This window comes from Alligator mississippiensis, chromosome 1 (genome assembly GCF_030867095.1).
Source record: "Alligator mississippiensis isolate rAllMis1 chromosome 1, rAllMis1, whole genome shotgun sequence".
NCBI classification, from domain to species: Eukaryota; Metazoa; Chordata; order Crocodylia; family Alligatoridae; genus Alligator; species Alligator mississippiensis.
The window spans coordinates 338,453,983-338,472,438 of NC_081824.1; the positions used below are offsets into that span (position 1 = coordinate 338,453,983).

The following is an 18,456-nucleotide window of genomic DNA, read 5'->3' on the forward strand; positions in this document are numbered from 1 at the left end:
CACTTTAATTTTCCATATTTATTATGAATCACATTCACAAATGCAAGACAAAAGTTACATATAAAAGCTGTACAGTAAGTATACAAAAACTGCATGAAGCTTGTACCGAAACAATACATACAGAAATTGATGAGAGTTTATTTTATTATTAGGAAGGCATCTTATTCCTAAATTATTAGCAGGAGTTTAATGAAGACAGTAAATGAACTTCATTTGCTATTTAAACTTTTTATAGAGGAAAAAGAAAACATCTACACACCGCCTTGATGGTGATACCTATTACAGCCAATGTATAAAACAGCACTTTTCTAAAGTTATAAAAAGTTTCCCAATGTTTCAAGCCTAAAGTTAAGCCTCCATAGGGTCAATTTCAAGTAGAAATTATTCAGGTACATAACCAAAAATATTCAGCCTGATCTGAAAGTAGGAAGTGCTGTGGACAAGATACAAAAATAAAAAGAACGAAATCCTCATTTACATACTGCATGCCCATACTTACAGGTCAGAAAGGGTTTGAGGAGAATTTACAAAAAGTTACATAAAGACTTTTGAAATTTACTGGGTGGATTTCTAAAGTGTAGTGCTGAGGTTAGGGAGAGACATACATTTGTAGAAATTCTGAACACATAACAAACACAACTTACTAATAGGTTTTTCCCTCCCATCTCACAGTCCCTCCAGAACTCCCGTATTAATATAGCTTTGTGTTAGTAGGTGTTCTCCTGCATTAGAGACAAACCAACATTTGAAAAATCTGATCTTCAGCACAAGTAATGTTTTGCAAAGCAGTAAAAAATAATAATAATAATAATACAAAATAAAAACTACTACTATGGAGATGGAGCAAGTGCTTTTCCTTTCAATCTTTAAGGGCACATTATCTGTATTAATTTAGATCCAGGGCATGCCACAGCAAACATTGCAGGGTTCAGGACCCAAAAATTGCCTCTCTACACCAACTAAGGAAAACAGTAAACATACTTGCACAGACCGATCCCAAGGAAAAAAAGCAAGAGTAATATCTCATTAAGCAATCTTTGGCATACAGAAGCTGAAGCAGCAGAGACCCACTATCCCAAATAATTACTTTTAGTCCAACTATCAAAGTCTTTTTTAAACAGTTTGGTCACCTAGCAATGAGATTTTCTTTTTTATAAAGTTGGCACACAACACTGTGGCTCACTGGTGCATGTATTTGCTTTTAAAACGTGGTTTTGCATCCCTGCACACAATATTAGTGCAATAATTTATACCACATGCGACTTGGAGGGCATGTGAAACCCCAATGTGAATTTGAATCTTGCAGATCTTCAAGACCCAATATTCTAGAAGCCACCACCATGCCTGAGGTGTGTCCACATTCATCAAGGTTTACTACATTGCAGAAAGCATCACCTGATCTGCTACAGACCTCATACGCTTTCTTGGTCTGTTTCTAGAAACAATCCAATATTAGTTAAAACTGTAAAACTACCTACAACTAATAATTCAGTGATGCTTCTCCTCGTACCCATGATTCTGCTGTAAGCATACAAAGAATGCTACTTTAAACCACTTCCCCTACTCTAGGCTGTTCTACAGTCCCAGTAATTGACTACAGAAGCTGCCAGAAATCCATTATAGTAATTGGGATACAAGGAAAAGCAGAGACATCCCCTACACTAATCTCCCCTCCCATGTGATCCAAGAATTACTTTAACTCCTCTAGATAATGTCTCCAGTGGACACCAAGTACCTGCATCTCAGCTCCAAGACTCATGTTCTAGAATATAAAAGATCAGGTTTTGGAAAATCTACCATACTACTGGTTAGTCCACTTGGAACATTGTTTCCATATACAATTATATAAAGAAAAGACTGGAGCAAAGCACACTTCAAAGAGAAAGTTCCAGATTAAAACCCCAAATAAGATCAGCAACTACTTTTTCCTGATTAAGACAAAATTTAACATGGGGACATGGAAAATATGTAAACTCTACAGTTTATAACGCACCATTTACATACATTATTTGCAATAATGTGTTTTAGTTAAGTTCCATTTAACAATATATCACATTTGGTTCTACATTACATCTACATATTAAAAACCATACAAGTAGAAGATGATTTACAAGGAATGCTCATGTGTCAATATAAAGTTCCAGTTAAGAATCACTTAGAAAAAACAAACAAACAAAAACTCCACATGAATTACTAGAAAACTGTTGCTTCTGACATTGTTTGCAGGTACTAAATGTACATGTGAAACTACATTCTTTACTGTAATTCATGTTACAGTATTGAAATTTACCAATTCTTGTATAAAAACATGCAATACAAAAAAAAAAAATCAAATTAGGAAAACCTTGCTACTGATGCAGTGTTATAGTTAAATGACATCCAAGCAGTGAGACAGGTTGGATAGTATACTTCACATTCCCATCTGCATGTCAGCAAAGTTGTAGAAGTTGTCTACATCTCGAGAAGCTGATGTCTTGTCCTCTGATACAAAAATCTATTTTTTTTAAATAAGGAAAGGTTACATGTCAGCAGCACAGGCACAACACACAAATCATATCTGCCTATTTAAGATTCCTCTATTACAGATATTTTTATTTCTAGATATTTCATATAAACAGTTTCCTTTAAAAATATAATTCTACAAGTTAGAATCCAGAATATATTCCTGAAAGTGGCCAAAGATTAGCACTGTAAGCAAAAGACAGGCACTCAACTTATTTCTCCTCTCTTGTTGTCCTTCTTTCAGAAAGTCCTTTCTAAAATTAAGCTAGGGCCCACCACTTTAGCTATCATCCAGGAAGAAGAAAACATATCTGGTATGCTCAGAAGCTCAGCCAGAGCAAAGTAATTTTTTCTGACACCTCCTCAAGCTTTTCTTTCTTTCTTTTTTAAAGATACATAGGCTGTTCTTGTTCTTCTATCTGCCCTCCTACTGCTATATTTTTAAAACTCGAGTACTTCTTCCTCAGCAGAAGGTGCCTTCTTGCCAAATATTCCAGTTTATTAATATTCAGGCTTTGCAAAAACTGAATTAAAGTTTCCAACACCAGGGCAGAGGTCCCTGGAAAAAAAAAATAAACTCCTCCAGCAAATTAGCTACACTAGCTACATTCAATGACAGACAGCTGTACAAAGGTCCTTCAGTATTCTGACCTGTCTGAACATCAAGGAAGGCTTAGCAAGCCATGTGTGCCCTTAAAAAGCAAGCATCTCTTAATTAAGACCAGAGTTGAAAGTTTATCCCCTAGACTTTACACAAAGCAATTGTGTGGGCTATCCTAACAGGAATGTCAGTTGCTCTAACATATTAGAAATCGAGTATTCTGGATGATCACATACATGTAGTTCTTACTCTTCAGGATTAGCTTGAACTAGCCATATACAAAATCCAGCTAACCTCCATCTCAAGCCCAATTTAGTCTCAGTTTTGACAGGCAACTGTTTATTCCCTTGTGCAAATGCCTCCTTTATTCTGAGGCCATTCCTGTCAGGTCAAGCTACTTGATCCAGCTGTCCACCCCACAGCATACTGGAACTTTATTATTTCTTAGAGCCCTGTGAAATCCATATATTTCAACAGATCTAATGATCGGTGTAATACAGTTTGACTATAAACACAATGGCTTCTCAACACCTTTCTCCAAAAATCTGTCCTCCCAGAATAACCAAGGTTTTGGGGTTATTTCCCCTCAAAAACCCTGTATAAGCCTGTACCTGTATAAGCTAAAATAGAGGACTGAGGGACCACATCACTCCAACTGCAGAACTCTTGAACAGACATCCTTAAAAGAAACACTGCACCCAACAAATTAAACCAGAACTGCCACATCCTTAGGTATGCTTTGCCAAGCTCACATAGGAGGCCAGTAGTAGAGAGAAATGAATGCAGTGCTCCTTTAACCACTGAAATAAGGAAAGAGAAATTTTAAAAAAGAAAATAAATACAAACCATCAATGTGCCAGAAGTAAAAATCTCAGTTTAAGTCATACCACTTACTTTCACCAAATCCTAATACAAGATTTGCCTTTGCAGCTGTAGAAGGGCTTCCTCACCCCTATGCTACAGTATTTTGAGTGATTGATCAAGCACTTTTCATGTGGTAAAAAATTAGTTATTCAAGGTGACTTAAAACTGTCAATCCAACAGCAGCAACTCTTCAGAGGATAAAATAGGCTGGTTAGAATTTGAGCTCTCTTCATGATACCAAACCTATTTCTGGAGCATATGAAGCTTCTTTATAAAGTTTGTATCTTTCTCAGGGATATGCACGATGGGATGTCTCAACTAATTTGTGTCCCTCTTGGCTAATGAAAGCTAATGATGAAGTGCTGAAGCCTTTTTTTGGAGTTTATTATTAATACTTCCTTGTAGGAAGAAACTGCTACTTGGTTAGCTCCAAATTAAAAGACCAGCAAATTGTAGTTCTACTAATAAAATAACCTAAATAGTGAAAAAAATTCCATTTGATTCCAGTAATGAGTACACTGTTTCAGCTTTAGAAGCAGGAACTGCAGTCCAGAATAAGGAACTGGGAATACCCAAGAACCAGCAGCCTCAGTTAAAAAAAGGGGGTGGGAGAGTTGGGGGGGGGGGGGGGGGGAGGGGAAACAGGTACTAACACCAATGCTCAAAAAACTGTATTTACAAGTAAGCTTAACAGACTCTCCTTTCAGGGTAAGATCAGTAAGACTGGAGAGCATGAATCTAATAAAACTGCACATCCCCCGTATCAATGATCCAAGTCTATTGTGGTTTTTGGCTTGGCTACGGTACCAATACTTGCTAATTAATCTGTTAGCAATGGATGAAGTGGTCTTGCACCTACAGTAGGATGGCACCTTCCCATGATCCAAAGACTGAGCAATTCAATATGCCCAATGTACCATTCTTTTCAGATAACACGACCAGCTGTGTTAGACATTTCAGTATATGTCCCCAGTATGTATTAATCTATTCATTTGGCATCTTAAATATTTTCGGCTACTTTCCTTTTGTATCATATGAAGCGTCTCCTCTGAAATGTTCAAACAGATACCATTTCAAAGAGAGTTATTACAGTGAATGAAGATGAGACAGAGGAGGAATTAAAAAGTGAGAGGAAATGAGACTGTGAGGAAAATTAGGTTGTGGGAGAGGAAAAAACCCACTGTAGTATATCCTTAAAAGCATATGTTGCGTGTCCCTTACAGTCACAACAAAACCTTGACATTTATAGTATAACATTTTCAAAAGATACAATCTTGTCTTATTTCTCTACCAAGCTGTTACAAGGCCTATTGTGTAAGAATTAGAGCATAGTTTGGTTACAAAAGGGACTTCCCTATCTACACTAAGACAAAGACCACCTTTTTTGTTAAGTTTTAAAGAGAAAATCCTACATTTCTAGAGCTAAGTAAAATAACAAGTCAAGTCATCATCAAGGAAGTTCCCCATTGCCTGCCAGTGAATGTATTTGAGTTTTGGGTAAATGGAATTATGTTAGGATTTCAAAAAATTTAAGAACGTTCAAGTTTTGCTGACTACATTATGTTTAGCAAAAGGAAAAGGTGTACCTATCGTGTAGTATATCTGAAGCTTATTCAGTGTATGGTAATATTTTCTGATAACAGAACGCAGGGCAGTAGCTCACCTTGGTTCCACTGAAAACTTCATTTACAATGCTTCGACATCCTTCTACAGCACCATCCCCATTAAACTCCAAAGCAACCACAGGGCCTAAAAAACAGTTTCAGGTTTATTCCAAATGCTTTAGATTGCTCTCTTAAATGTAACATTCTTCATTCCTTATGAACCTTCATTCCATAAGCTTTCTTCATTCCTTGTGAAGCCTAAGTTTTACAATGGGCACCTAAAAAGTTTGCACAAGCAGTCACCATCATTCTGGACAAGGATTAAAGCTATGATTAACTGAGCTATATAAATACAAGAGCTGTCCAACAAAAAACAATTATCAGTCCATGTTGAAAAAGGAGCCGATACAGAAAACTGCATGGGCAGATTCCACTTTCATTTCTTCAGAAAACAGAACATTACAAAAAGACCAGAAAGTTATAATTTGAGCTGAAAAAGTTACAAGATGGAAGATGTCTGTTAGGAACAGAAACAGGCCAGGAAGGAATTTTTGCCTGGAGTACAACTTGGAACAAGCTAGCTATCACAGAGTACTAAACAGATCTCTTTCTGATATGGTTCTCTTCAAATTCTATAAAAACAGATGCGTTTAAAAATATCTATCTGAAGGCCAGAGTTCACATACTCACATAATGGCTATTATAAGTGTAGGACAAAGAGCAATATGAGCTTATTTTGGGTTACTGTTACTAGGACTAAAACATACACTTATGTTGAGCCATTTGCTAGGGTTGTATTGGATTTATACAAATGGAAATAGTTCAACACCCAGATACAAGTGTGAATGTATTATCTTTGTTTTTAAATACTTCAACTGTAGCCAACCACTATAGTTAATAATAAATTGTAATTTTATCTTGGTTTGCCCTTCAGAGTTCTGGCTTTTTTCCTCTTGAATTTCACATGCAAGATAACACGTGGGGGTGGTTCTCCAGCAGTGGTGATTCAACCTAGAAAGTCCAAGCACAGCTGATCTGTTTCGTGGGACAGTGGGCAACATGCTGTGTCCAACCTGTTGATCTTGTGGGACAACAAATGACGTGTTCCCTGCTTGCAGAAATGCAGCACGGGTAATCTCCAGGGCACACCTATGCTCCCAGGGCCAAAACCAACAATCATCTTATTACCTAGGACCACATCAGAGAGTGTCAACTGCATACCCAACAACCCCCAACAAGAGAACCTGGGCAGGGACTCCCATGGCTTCAGGGACCTGATCCCACACTCCCCAGGAATGGGAATTATTGGGGTGCACAGGATCAGGCCTCTGAAGCCCCACAAGTGCTGTTGTCCACATTCTCTTGCCTTAAAAGCAAACAAACAATGGCTGCAAAATAGCATCACAAAAATCATACCACCTGTGTTGTGGCTGGAAATTTTGAGTATTTGTGGCACAAGGGGCATGGATATCCAATTGTTTTGCCTTAGTAAAAATGTTTATGGTGGCACAAAGGCAATGTCTGTTTACACCCTAAGAGCATACTCTACAGTTGTCTGAAATAAGGTGTTTAGGTCTGTTAGAGGCTTGCATATGCTACAAGCTGCATTAGATCATCTTAGAAGAATTCAGACTTCAGAAAGCCTACCTGCAAGGGTCAGGGAAGTATTCATTCATCACTTCAGAACCAGATAAATAACTTGATCTGAGCCAAAAGGCCAAGAAGCCCATATTAATCAAAAAAAAATCCAACAGTAGTCAGTCCAATGGGTTCCAACTGTGTCTAAGGGGCAAGAGAATGGATTTCTTTCCTCCCCTTTCCTCAGCCTTTGTCTGAGACAAAAGACTGACAAAGAGGGGGAAAAAAGTGAACATTAAGAAACTTTACCTTTTTCAAGCAATGGAATAAATTCAGATACATGCTGCTGAAAAACTCTTTGAGCATCCTCAGCTTTCATTGAAACTTCCTTAGTTTGAACCAATACAAAGCCTTTTCCAGTCATCTGTTTAAAAAAAACAAACAAAAAACCAAACCTGAATTAAAAATGTTTAATGCTGTTAAACATATATAGGGCCTTTTTTTGAACCTGGAGTCCAAATTATATGGTAGTATATTACCATACTATTCCCCTCAGAACATTAAATCACTAGATCAAAGTGACAAGTTATTTTTCTTCAAATTCCAATATAAAATGCTTTCTTCACCTTCATACTTCCTTATCCTCTCACTCCATTCATCCAATTTTGGCTTCTATTCTTTTCTACCCAAAACTATTTGTTAATGTGATTTTTCCCACCCTAATTTCAGGATGCAAGACTTTGACTTTATACATGCTGGGTGCAGTCATTTTGCATATTGGCTTCTATTCTACCCAGGAAAGCACACAAAACACCAGCAAACTCTCCCTATGTGTGAAGAAGGGTGTTTGTGCCCAAAAGCTTGCAAAGAACAATTTTTCCAACTATTTAGTTGGTCTAATAAGAGATATCACATCTACCCAAAGAAAGTTGTCTGCCTGGGTACAAGCAGATCCTAAAATTAACTGGAAGCAGGTGTTCATTGCCTTTAAAAGTTAGCAAGTTTCCCTTTGAGCAATAAACCTAGCTCATGGACCCTGCCTCCTCCTACTGCTTTATTTTACTATCACAAGAAGTCAGAAAGCAGTTACCGAACCCACATTTCCAGCAGAAGTCTTAACTGGTGTCTTATGTTAAGGAGGACTACAAAAAGGAGTCCAAGAGTTCCAGTATTTCAACACTGGATGGAAAAGAATCAGTCATCTTGGAGGAATAGTTTAAACCAGTGGTGCTCAGCTTTTGGCCCAACAAGCCAGATGAGTGGCATGGGGCTAGTACACGAGCTAGATCAAGTTTCATGCCTCAGCACTGGACCCTGAGGCCCAACACCACCCTTCCCTCCCACAAGCCTGGGATCAGGCCCTGGGGCCCAGCACCACCTGCTCCTGCCCCAGCATTCCAGGAGTAGGCTCTGGGAGACTACACTGCCCCTTCCTGAGCCCCCACACCAGGGTTAGGTCCTGGGGCCCCACACCACTCCTGCCCAGCCCTATGCACATGGGTGCATGATCCAACATATAGGGTCTGGGGCTCCCCAGAGGTCTGTAAATTTGGTGCCACCACCCCGCCACCTCCCTGCAGGCTAGATGACAGCACTGCAGACCAGATCAGGCCCACAGGTCAGCAGCAGAGAACTGCTGGTTTAAGCAATATCTTGTTTTGGTATATCACTGTTCTCCCACAACCTGCCGTTCCATGAACTCCTTACAAATTCTTTTCTTGGGTAGCAATTATTTCTTGTAGGGGAAACATTATTTTTCTAAAAAAATCTCTCTTTCCACTAAAAGAGATACAGAACATTAAGATATAACTGGAAGTTCAGATAAGCATGTCCTCAGGTCAGGTATCTCTGTGTGCACTTTAATTAGACTGGCTCTTAATTAAAAGTACCTGATTGTCTTGTACATCAGCATCCCCATGCTCAAAAGTGGTGGTGGGGGCACTTTAACTAAAGCTCATCAAATAAGCTTTAGTTAAAGCACCCTCACCATCATTTTTAAGCGTGGGGACACTGATACATAATATGATGGAGTCTGCTAGAGTGTGGTAATTATCACGTTCCAGCAGACTTGATTATAGCGTGTCAGAGCAGCCTCATTGCTTGTGTATAGGTACCCATAGAGATCAAGCCTAGCTCACACATTTGTCCCTCCACTGACACTATAGATAACTTGCTGCCTCTTCTTACAACGCAAGCCAGATTTATTTAATAATATTTTTTAAATCAAAAACAAAAGGATAAGGAATTTACCTAATAAAAGTGGGATTTACTTTTACATTTATCTTCCATGCATATGGAGTTTGAAGAGGAGCACTGTCCTAACAATATGCATAATGAAACAGTCAGCTGTTCTTTCTATCAGGATCCTGCCTTTGCTGCTGATAATGTATGTAACATGGGCTGCATAGGGAGACTGATGTACTAGCATTTTCACTCTGCTGCACCTACTGTGGGGAACAAACAAAAAACAAACAAACAAACAAAAAACTTAGGGTAAAAAACAGGCACTGAATTTGTCTGGGGAGAAAGCCCTTTGTCTTGGGATCCTATGGACTTATAAACCTTTTGTCCCACTTAAGTACTCGTGAGGCATGCAAGATAAAAAAAGTGTGCTAGTACTTTATCCCAGGACAACTGCTGTGTAGTCCCAGCTCAAACTACAACATGTGTAAAGGGCTGTCAGACCCCTTTGATTAGAGTTGAAACATGAGACAAATCAGAACTGCCTTAAGTGAGAGGTCTGTTCGTGCCCACAGGGCAACTGTGGTACACCCACATAGATCTCAAAACCCAATTATCAGTGATGTACCAAATAAACTGAACTCCTGCTCTCCTGGGACAGTCATAAGCACCTAAATCTTTAAAAAATGAATGTATGCAAAATATAGACCCAGGGAACTATAGGCCAGTTAGGCTTACCTCGATCCTGGGTAAGCTTTTTGACAGAATTACCATGGCACATGTCCACGAAGGGCCAGCAGGGGAGGTTATGCTTAGGGGCAACCAACATGGGTTCGAGGCAGGTCCTGTCAGACCAACCTGGTGGCCTTCTATGACCAGGTCACAAAATCCTTAGACGCAGGGGTAGCAGTGGACGTAGTCTTTCTGGACTTCAGGAAGGACTTCAACACTGTCTCTCACCCCATTCTCATTAAAAAACTAGGGGACTGTGGCGTTGACACCTACACAGTCAAATAGGTCGTAACTGGCTGGAGGGCCACACCCAGAGAGTGGTGGTGGACAGGTCTTATTCGACCTGGAGGGATGTGGGCAGTGGGGTCCCCCAGGGCTCAGTCTTTGGACCTGCACTGTTCAACATCTTCATCAGTGACTTGGATGAGGGGGTAAAAAGCACCCTGTTCAAATTTGCTGATGACACTAAGTTGTGGGGGGATGTGGGCATGCTAGAAGGGAGGAATAGGTTGCAACTGGACCTAGACAGGTTACAGGGGTGGACAGATGAGAACAGGATGGGTTTCAACACTGACAAGTGCAAGGTGCTGCACCTGGAGGGGAAGAACCAGCAGCATACCTACCGGCTGGGGAACTCCCTTCTTGTCCGTGCAGAGGCAGAAAAGGATCTTGGAGTTATTATTGATGCCAAAATGAACATGGGCTGACAGTGTGGAAACGTGGTCAGGAAGGCCAACCACACCTTGTCATGCATCCACAGATGCATCTCGTGCAGGTCCAAGGAGGTGACCCTCCCCCTCTATGCAACACTGGTCAGGCCACAGTTGGAGTACTGCGTCCAGTTCTGGGCACCGCACTTCAGGAGGGATGTGGACAGCATTGAGAGGGTTCAGAGGAGGGCAACCCGCACGATCAGGGGGCAGCAGGGTAGGCCCTATGAGGGGAGGCTACGGGATCTGAACCTGTTCAGCCTCCACAAGAGAAGGCTGAGGGGGGATCTAGTGGCCTGTTACAAACTAGTCAGAGGGGACCAGCAGGTACTGGGGGAGTCCCTGTTCCCCCAAGCACTCCCAGGAGTGACTAGAAAGAACGGTCACAAGCTGGCAGAGGGTAGATTCAGACTAGACATCAGGAGGCGCTACTTCACAGTCAGGGTGGCTAGGATCTGGAACCAACTTCCAAGAGAAGTGGTGCTGGCTCCCACCCTGGGGGTCTTTAAGAGGAGGCTAAATGAAAACCTTGCTGGGGTCATTTGACTCCAGTGCTCTTTCCTGCCATGGCAGGGGGTCAGACTTGACGATCTGTCAGGGTCCCTTCCGACCCTACAAACTATGAAACTATAAGGTTGCCAAGTTTCAAAATGTTTCCAATGCAGCAAAACTACGTCCTAAAAACATGTGTTAGTAGACATTCAGAAGCAGGATACTAACTTCCCAATTTAGTTTGTCTGATATTGCAGGAAATGCAAAGCTTACTAAAGTTCAAGCTACAGCAGACAGAAAAAGGTTGCTTACTTCATCAATTAACTTTCTGGCATTTGCTGTTGTGTAGTCACCAGCAAATAATACTGCCAAACATGATTCATCACTGCTCTTCTGCCTTTGCCCCCTAGTTATTGGAATGATGCTCCTTGTGGCATCTGTAGAAATTCTGACTCCTTTCAGTTCTTCAGAAGTTGGCAGAGGGACAAAATCCTGAACTGCAGCATCTTCAGGCAGAAGACTCCAATTGTTTTCTCCTGACACAGGTGTGAAGTCATGGATGTTGCTCCACGTGTTATTGAAGATACTAAGGCCTGCATCTTTGAACTGTAAAGCCAGCTCTGGATAGTAGTACTGGAAACAGCCAAATTTCATGCCTGTGGAAGACTCAATAATGGGTTGGGTAGCACAGCACAAGAACACCTCCAACTTTCTGCAATCCCGGGTGCGAAACTGTTGGCAGGCTACTATGCACTTACAGTCTTTGCAGTCACGGAAAAACACACTGCCTTTTATGGGTCCTAAAAAGATTCGGCAGTTTGTACAGTCATCAATAGTGATGGTAGCAGAATGATCAAAGATGTAGATGTTACAGTTCTCACACTCTTGAAGGACAAATTGTTGTCCTGCAACTTTTCCAGGTAAGCGGCCCACAGTTTCATCTTTAAGTCCAGAAAACATATAGTCTTTCGGATCAACCTAGAAATTAAAAAAAAGAGTTAATTTAGCTTTATAAAGAATAACACAGTAGTTGGTATTAAAAATTTCCCTCCCCCACACTAGTTAGCTTCAATAGGAAGAGACTGAAGTGTCATGGAATTGTTCAGGACTCACATATTGAGAAGAGACCCGTGTCTCAGACTTTGTTCAAGATGGAAAGCAGAATGATGATCTTTTAGTTAGTACCCTGAGAAAAGATTACTGGTTTCAATTCCTGGCCGATGCTCAGTAAGACACCCTGCACAACCCTGCAACAGCCTGCAAATGAGTTCTTCATCTAAAATTAAAAGAGTTACCTCTCCTTCCCTTCCATTTGTGAAAGAAACTGTTAGGACTTTCAGAAAGGTCTCATCTCATATTTTTTGTACAATGGTCTCCCACGTCCTGCTGTGATATAAGTTATTAGCAATGAATGACTAACATCCTCTGAACACCCTAGGTTGCTGTCTTTGACCTTGTCATCTTTCTTCGTCATTATCTTGCCCACCTCTCCCCTAATACTCTAAAAAAAAAAGCTATGTATAACACCGGCCTTTGTAAAGTTTGTTAACAAGTTGCCTTTCCAGACTGTAATATTACTAAACAGACTTGCAATGTAAGGCATGGCCCTCTTCCTAGGTTAATTTATGCTCTGGTATTCTTGAAGTAACTGCCATTATAGTGGCCATGCACTAGCAACATTAATTTACCCTGCTCTATATCTTGCTTTAACTGACACCAAAACCAAACACTGCTGTGCAAGGTCACCTGACCACCCTATATAAAAAACAAACATTAGAAATCTGTTGATCTCTGCAGACAGGACTTCTTATACAATAAAAATAACTAGTCAGCCATTATTTATTCTTTAGAAGACAGCTTGAGTAGAGAGAGTGAGCAAATAGAAAAAGCATGCTACCAGGGGTCAACAACCTGTAGGCCTCTGGGTTTGAATGTGGTCCAAGAAGATGCGACTTAGCTCAGGCCAGCACAGGTTTGGGCAAAGGCAGCTGTGCTGAGCCACCCAACCCCTCCACAGCCCTCCCTGCCTGTGCTTACCCAGCCTCTCTTCAACACACCTGCAGAAAAATTAAGTGCAGACATCTTGGACATTCCCAGGGGTGAAGATTTGCAACCTGCAGAGCCACAAGCTTCTGCATCCAGTAGCAAAAAGGGTTCCAAGTCCTACACTATACTATGTTCTACGCAAAATATTCAGTTTGGAAGAAATAAGAAAATTAAAAATTTCCAAAACAACTTCAACTCTGCCCTTTTCTGTGAGCACATTAAGATAGCATCTTACAACACCTAACACAGGGATATCTAACATTACACATACAGTCTTACATGTGCAAGAACACTTCAGAAAACTGCTATTTTCTGTCCCCGTAAAACCAGGTCAATCTGACAGCCTTGGAGAATTTTCGAAAGCCAATAAGAGGGAGAGACTTGCATGGTCAGATTTATGACTAATAAATCCCATTTTCCAACCCTCCAACAGTAATGCTCTAAAAATGCACACAAGGTTATGTAAAAAATATGAGCAAGAATGCAACAGATATGAGCAAGCCTAAGACTCACAAATGTGTTTTGCAGAGTATCCTTCTGCCCCACTCCAACCTTCCTCTTTGGACAGTTTGAATGATTTACCCTGACCGGGCATTATCAAATTACTGAAGTCTTCGTGATGAATAAAGAAAAAAACTATTTCCTCAGATGTAAACAAACAAATAAACAAACAAACAAACAAAAACTAAAGGGAAAAAGTTAGTTAGATGGGGTTTTAAACAGTCACTGAGAAGTATGTTTATAGCACTTAAAGGAGAAGCAACAAGTTGGCCAGATATTGTAAGCCAGGAATAGACTCCTGAGTTAGAGGCAGCCATAACTGGTACATGTCCACATGACAGCATGGGATGGAGCATGCACAACTGAAGCTCCCAGACACTGAATGCTGCCAAAGCCCCATATCTTTGGTCCAGATACAATGATTCCATGAGCCATAAGTTTCCTGTTTTAAACCATATGCCAGGCTTTAAGAAAGGCCACTCTACAACAAGAATAGCCTTACTTTCAGAATACTGAAAGCCCTTTGGGGCAAGGATTGTATTCTATTTGCACAGAGCTTTGTACCAAGGGACTCATTTAGCTGACCAGCAGCTATACATGTAGCTGCGTAGACCCCGCACAGCCTCCTAGAGAAGCCAAAGAAGTGGAAATGAGCAAAGCGAATCATACCTTGATCCCTGCCACAATGGTACGGAAGCATTATCAACTAGCCTAGCTGACTTCTGCATGCTTACATTAATTCTACAAGTCAGGAGCAGTTCCAGCTCCCACCTGATGACAAGCATTTCAGGCCAGGGTGGCAGCTCTGGCACAGAGTACATGGTAGCAACAGCTCCAGTTACAGCACACACAGGCAGGGCTGGGGCTGCAGTGATGACTATGGGCAAAGTGGCCAGAGGGTAACCTAAGCTATGTCAGCCCTCACTCACCCTCCTGATCCCAATCACCATGTCCACAAATTCTGCAGTAGGCCACTCCCTCTAACCCCAAAACCAAGTCCCCCAACTACCAGTAGCCTGTTGGTAACCCAGCTTTGCAGATCTGGCCTGCGGGCCAAATGTTTGACACCCCTGACCTACACCAGAGAGACCCATCTCAGACATTTTTTCCGAAATGCACAACGCCAGTCTACCCACTACTACTGCAACCAAAGAAAAACATGAAAAAGGTATGAGAAGAGATGACCATGATGGATGCAGTGCAGGAGAAGAGGACACACTATGAGGTACAGCATGTTACAGTTTCAAATTTAAAATTCTGGGCAGGTTTGGTAAGAATATTATTTTAAGTCCACTAGAGGGCAGCAAAGGACTTGCAAGATTCATTGAGAGAAGTAATCAAAACCATGTTAATCCATCAGAAGACAACAAGTAAAATATTCTGGATCACTTTGGGAGAAAAATTTTATTGCTTAAAAATAGAGCATGTAGTAACAAAGATGTTTCTCCTAAAAATGGGAAGATGGAAGTTATGACTGCTGCTATTTATCCTGAGCCTATGCCCATAAATTGGCTTACAAAAAAAACCAGCTTTCAGAATTTCTGTTATTTTGGTCTGTTCTGAAACTTCATTAAATTGTGTGAAAATACATAATTCAATATACTCTTTTTTCTTCTAGTTTCACACAGGTCTTTTACAAGCATGTGATAGCTGACTGACCTACCAGTTATACACTGGCATCAGCTGACAGGAACTTACAGGAAATGCATCTCAATCACTTAGTCATGATCAGGCAGCCTTCTGTATACATTACAACTGAACGAACAGCCAGTTTACACATTTCCTGACTCGAGTGCCCAACTGTGCTTCTTAATATAGGAATCTTAAATACAAGAACCATACAGCCATAGAACATTGTTGCAACTTAAATTAAACTTGATTTTATTTTGTCACGGCCCTGAGAAATTTGTCAATTCCTATTACAGAAATATTGCAGAGCAAAAAACCCCATATAGACAGAGAATTAGCTTTACTCAAACTTGAATAAGTGAAACATCCTGCACAGAATTTTTATTTTATGACAAAGATTAGCTTTTGCCCCTGCAAAAATTTCAATATCTTCTGAGACACTGAAGGCAGCCTGGAGAACAAGTGTATTAGCAATTAAAATTAATGCTTTCTGTAAACAAGTAGTTTTGTGGGAGGAAAACACTATATTAAAAAGTTTAAAATAAACCTCAGATGGAAAGAAGCTAGCAAAAGCTAAAATTTATGTTAGTTAAAAAAAAATTCCCGATTTTTCTAAGTTATCTTTAAAAAGGGTTACTACTACAGATATCTGAAATTTCTCTAAAAAGAAGCTTACATGCAAGCTATATAGGAGAAGACTGTACAAAATGCTGCCAAATGCAAAAAGCAAAATTAAGGAAATTTTCACAACTTTCCTATTATAAAAGATTTTTGTAACAGCAGGAAGTTAGATATTCAGAAGTGCTGACCAAGCAATGTTAAGAAAAAAAAGTCTGTCCAGAATACACACACTAACGAAAACATTAGGCCATTCAGCAGAGGCTCATGCATAATTTGGTTTCCTCACCACTCAAAATTCTGATGCGAGGTCCAACAGGTTTTGACTTGGCAGCAACCTTGATTTAGCAGCTGTTGAACACAACTATCACTAACCAATTAAAATTAAATGGTCAAATCCATCTTGAACCTGGCAACAACTTAACAGTAGTTACCTATTCAATAGCAAATCAAGCTTGGGGAGAGAGGGGATACACAGACTTAAAATTAAGCCTTACACACTTGACCCACTCGTTTGTACCCGGGTCTATGCCAGGAATAGAAGTGTCATAGGTCAATCATCCAATAGGGTGAAACAGATGAGAATTTCATCCATAACAACATTTCAATATCTAAACAGGGATTTTTAAGAGCTATGCCACAGGTTTCCCCATCCTTTGCGTGTTGGATCATGTTAGCAGGCAACTCTATGAGATGGGAATTTCTAGTATGTTAAGCACATGCCACTGTAAGATGCCTTTTGTACTACTTTTGCCAGCAGGAAGCTGAAGAGGGAGGAGAATGAAGGCAAGGCCTGTAGAGAGAGGTTATTTAATGTTGCTATGTTTTGGCAGAGTGCTGTCTCCATCTACCTGTGGATCCAGGCACTTCTGGGATTCCATGCTGATGCTTCTGTTAATGCAACCCAATATGTTGTTAGCTTTTTGGCAACAAAAGCACGCTGCTGGCTCATATGCAGCTTATGGTCTACTGCAGGGGTGGGCAAAATGCGGCCTTGGGGCCAGATGCAGCCCGCCAGGCCATTCTATCTGGCCCATGGGGCCCCTAAAAAACTTAGAAAATTAATATTAATCTGCCCAGGGCTAACGGTCACGTGGCCCTCAATGGCTTGCCAAAACTCAGTAAGCGGCCCTCTGCCCAAAATAATTGCCCGCCCCGGTGTACTGTAACCTCCAGGTCCTTCTCAGCAGTACTGCAACCTAGTCACACACTGGGGAGTGAGTATCTGTACATGCAATTATTCTGTCCCAAGGACAAATGCAACATCTGGCCAAGTTTCCAACCCTCCACAATCCCAGTGCTCTGCTCTCCTCCCCAGAAGCAAAGGGGAGAGAAGGAAGATGAACAAGCAGCAGGGGTCTACACCCCCTGCCAATTTCTATGGTGGCTTGCAAGGAGATCCTTCAGCCTTGCCTCCAATGCAAAGAACAGGGGCTGATTATGGACAGATCCCCCAAAAAGACAAGTTTTGTAACGCTACAAAAACATCATCTGGAGAGGTCTAGAGGCATAAGGAAGAAAAGGACCATGAAGATGCAGAAGTAACTGTCTTAGTCATTAGTGTGCACAGCCTCTCCCCTTGGAGAAGCTTCTGCATATTCTCACTGTGGTTTATCAGGAAGTAAAAGCATCCCACTCTCCCCACAAAAAAAAATGGTAAAGAGTTCCAAAGTGAAGGGCTGAAGTGTTCTATATCAGCGGTTTTCAACCTGTGGTCTGCAGACCCCTGGGGGTCCGCAGACTATGTCTAAGGGGCCCATGAAAGAGGACTATGATCTATCAAAAGTATGTAAATATTCACACTTACAATTCAAAGGGGTCTACACCTCCATTCTAATTTTTTTTAGGGGTCCACAACTGAAAAAAAGGCTGAAAACCTTCACATTCTATGCAAATACAGCTGAAAAGAAACTATAAGAAACAAATTCTTGCTTCAATCACATACAGCTTCAAGTACTGTATTTACTGAAACTGAAAATGAGGACATTTCCTACCCACCCCCACCTCTTGGATACCAGTACAAGGAGGTACTGGGGGAGGGAGCAGGTGGATGCTGCAACAGTGGCAGCTCCAGACAGGCTCCAGGGTCCACTCTGGAGCTGTCAGCTACTAGGCCAGGCAGGGGTCAGAGTAAACGGATGCTCTGAGCCCCAGACTGGAGTGGGACCCAGGGCCTGACAGAGTCAGTGCCACCACTGCTCCTGGACCGGTGATAGGGGATGGGAGGGGGGCAGGGGCAGGCAGCAGGAAGGCCAGGATGCTAGACCTCCCTACCTCCCCTTGCTGTAGCAATTAGGGGGACAAATTGAAGACAACCTCCCAATAATTAGATTCTCTACATGGAAAATTATAACAAATTTAAATGTCTTAAATTGAGATATTATCTTTATTTTTGGTA

General features: G+C 41.0%; 1 protein-coding gene across 1 annotated transcript in view; it reads right to left on the bottom strand.

The window, feature by feature from the left end:
* Positions 1-18,456, bottom strand: part of RP2 (RP2 activator of ARL3 GTPase) — a 28,095-nt gene continuing 9,639 nt past the window's right edge. Inside the window, exons 2-5 of the mRNA XM_006277454.4 lie at positions 11,577-12,242; positions 7,459-7,573; positions 5,631-5,716; positions 1-2,494 (exon numbers count right to left, since the gene is read on the bottom strand). Of these exons, the coding sequence (XP_006277516.1) occupies positions 2,411-2,494; positions 5,631-5,716; positions 7,459-7,573; positions 11,577-12,242 (951 nt within the window). The 3' untranslated portion in view covers positions 1-2,410. The remainder of the gene's footprint in view (positions 2,495-5,630; positions 5,717-7,458; positions 7,574-11,576; positions 12,243-18,456) is intronic.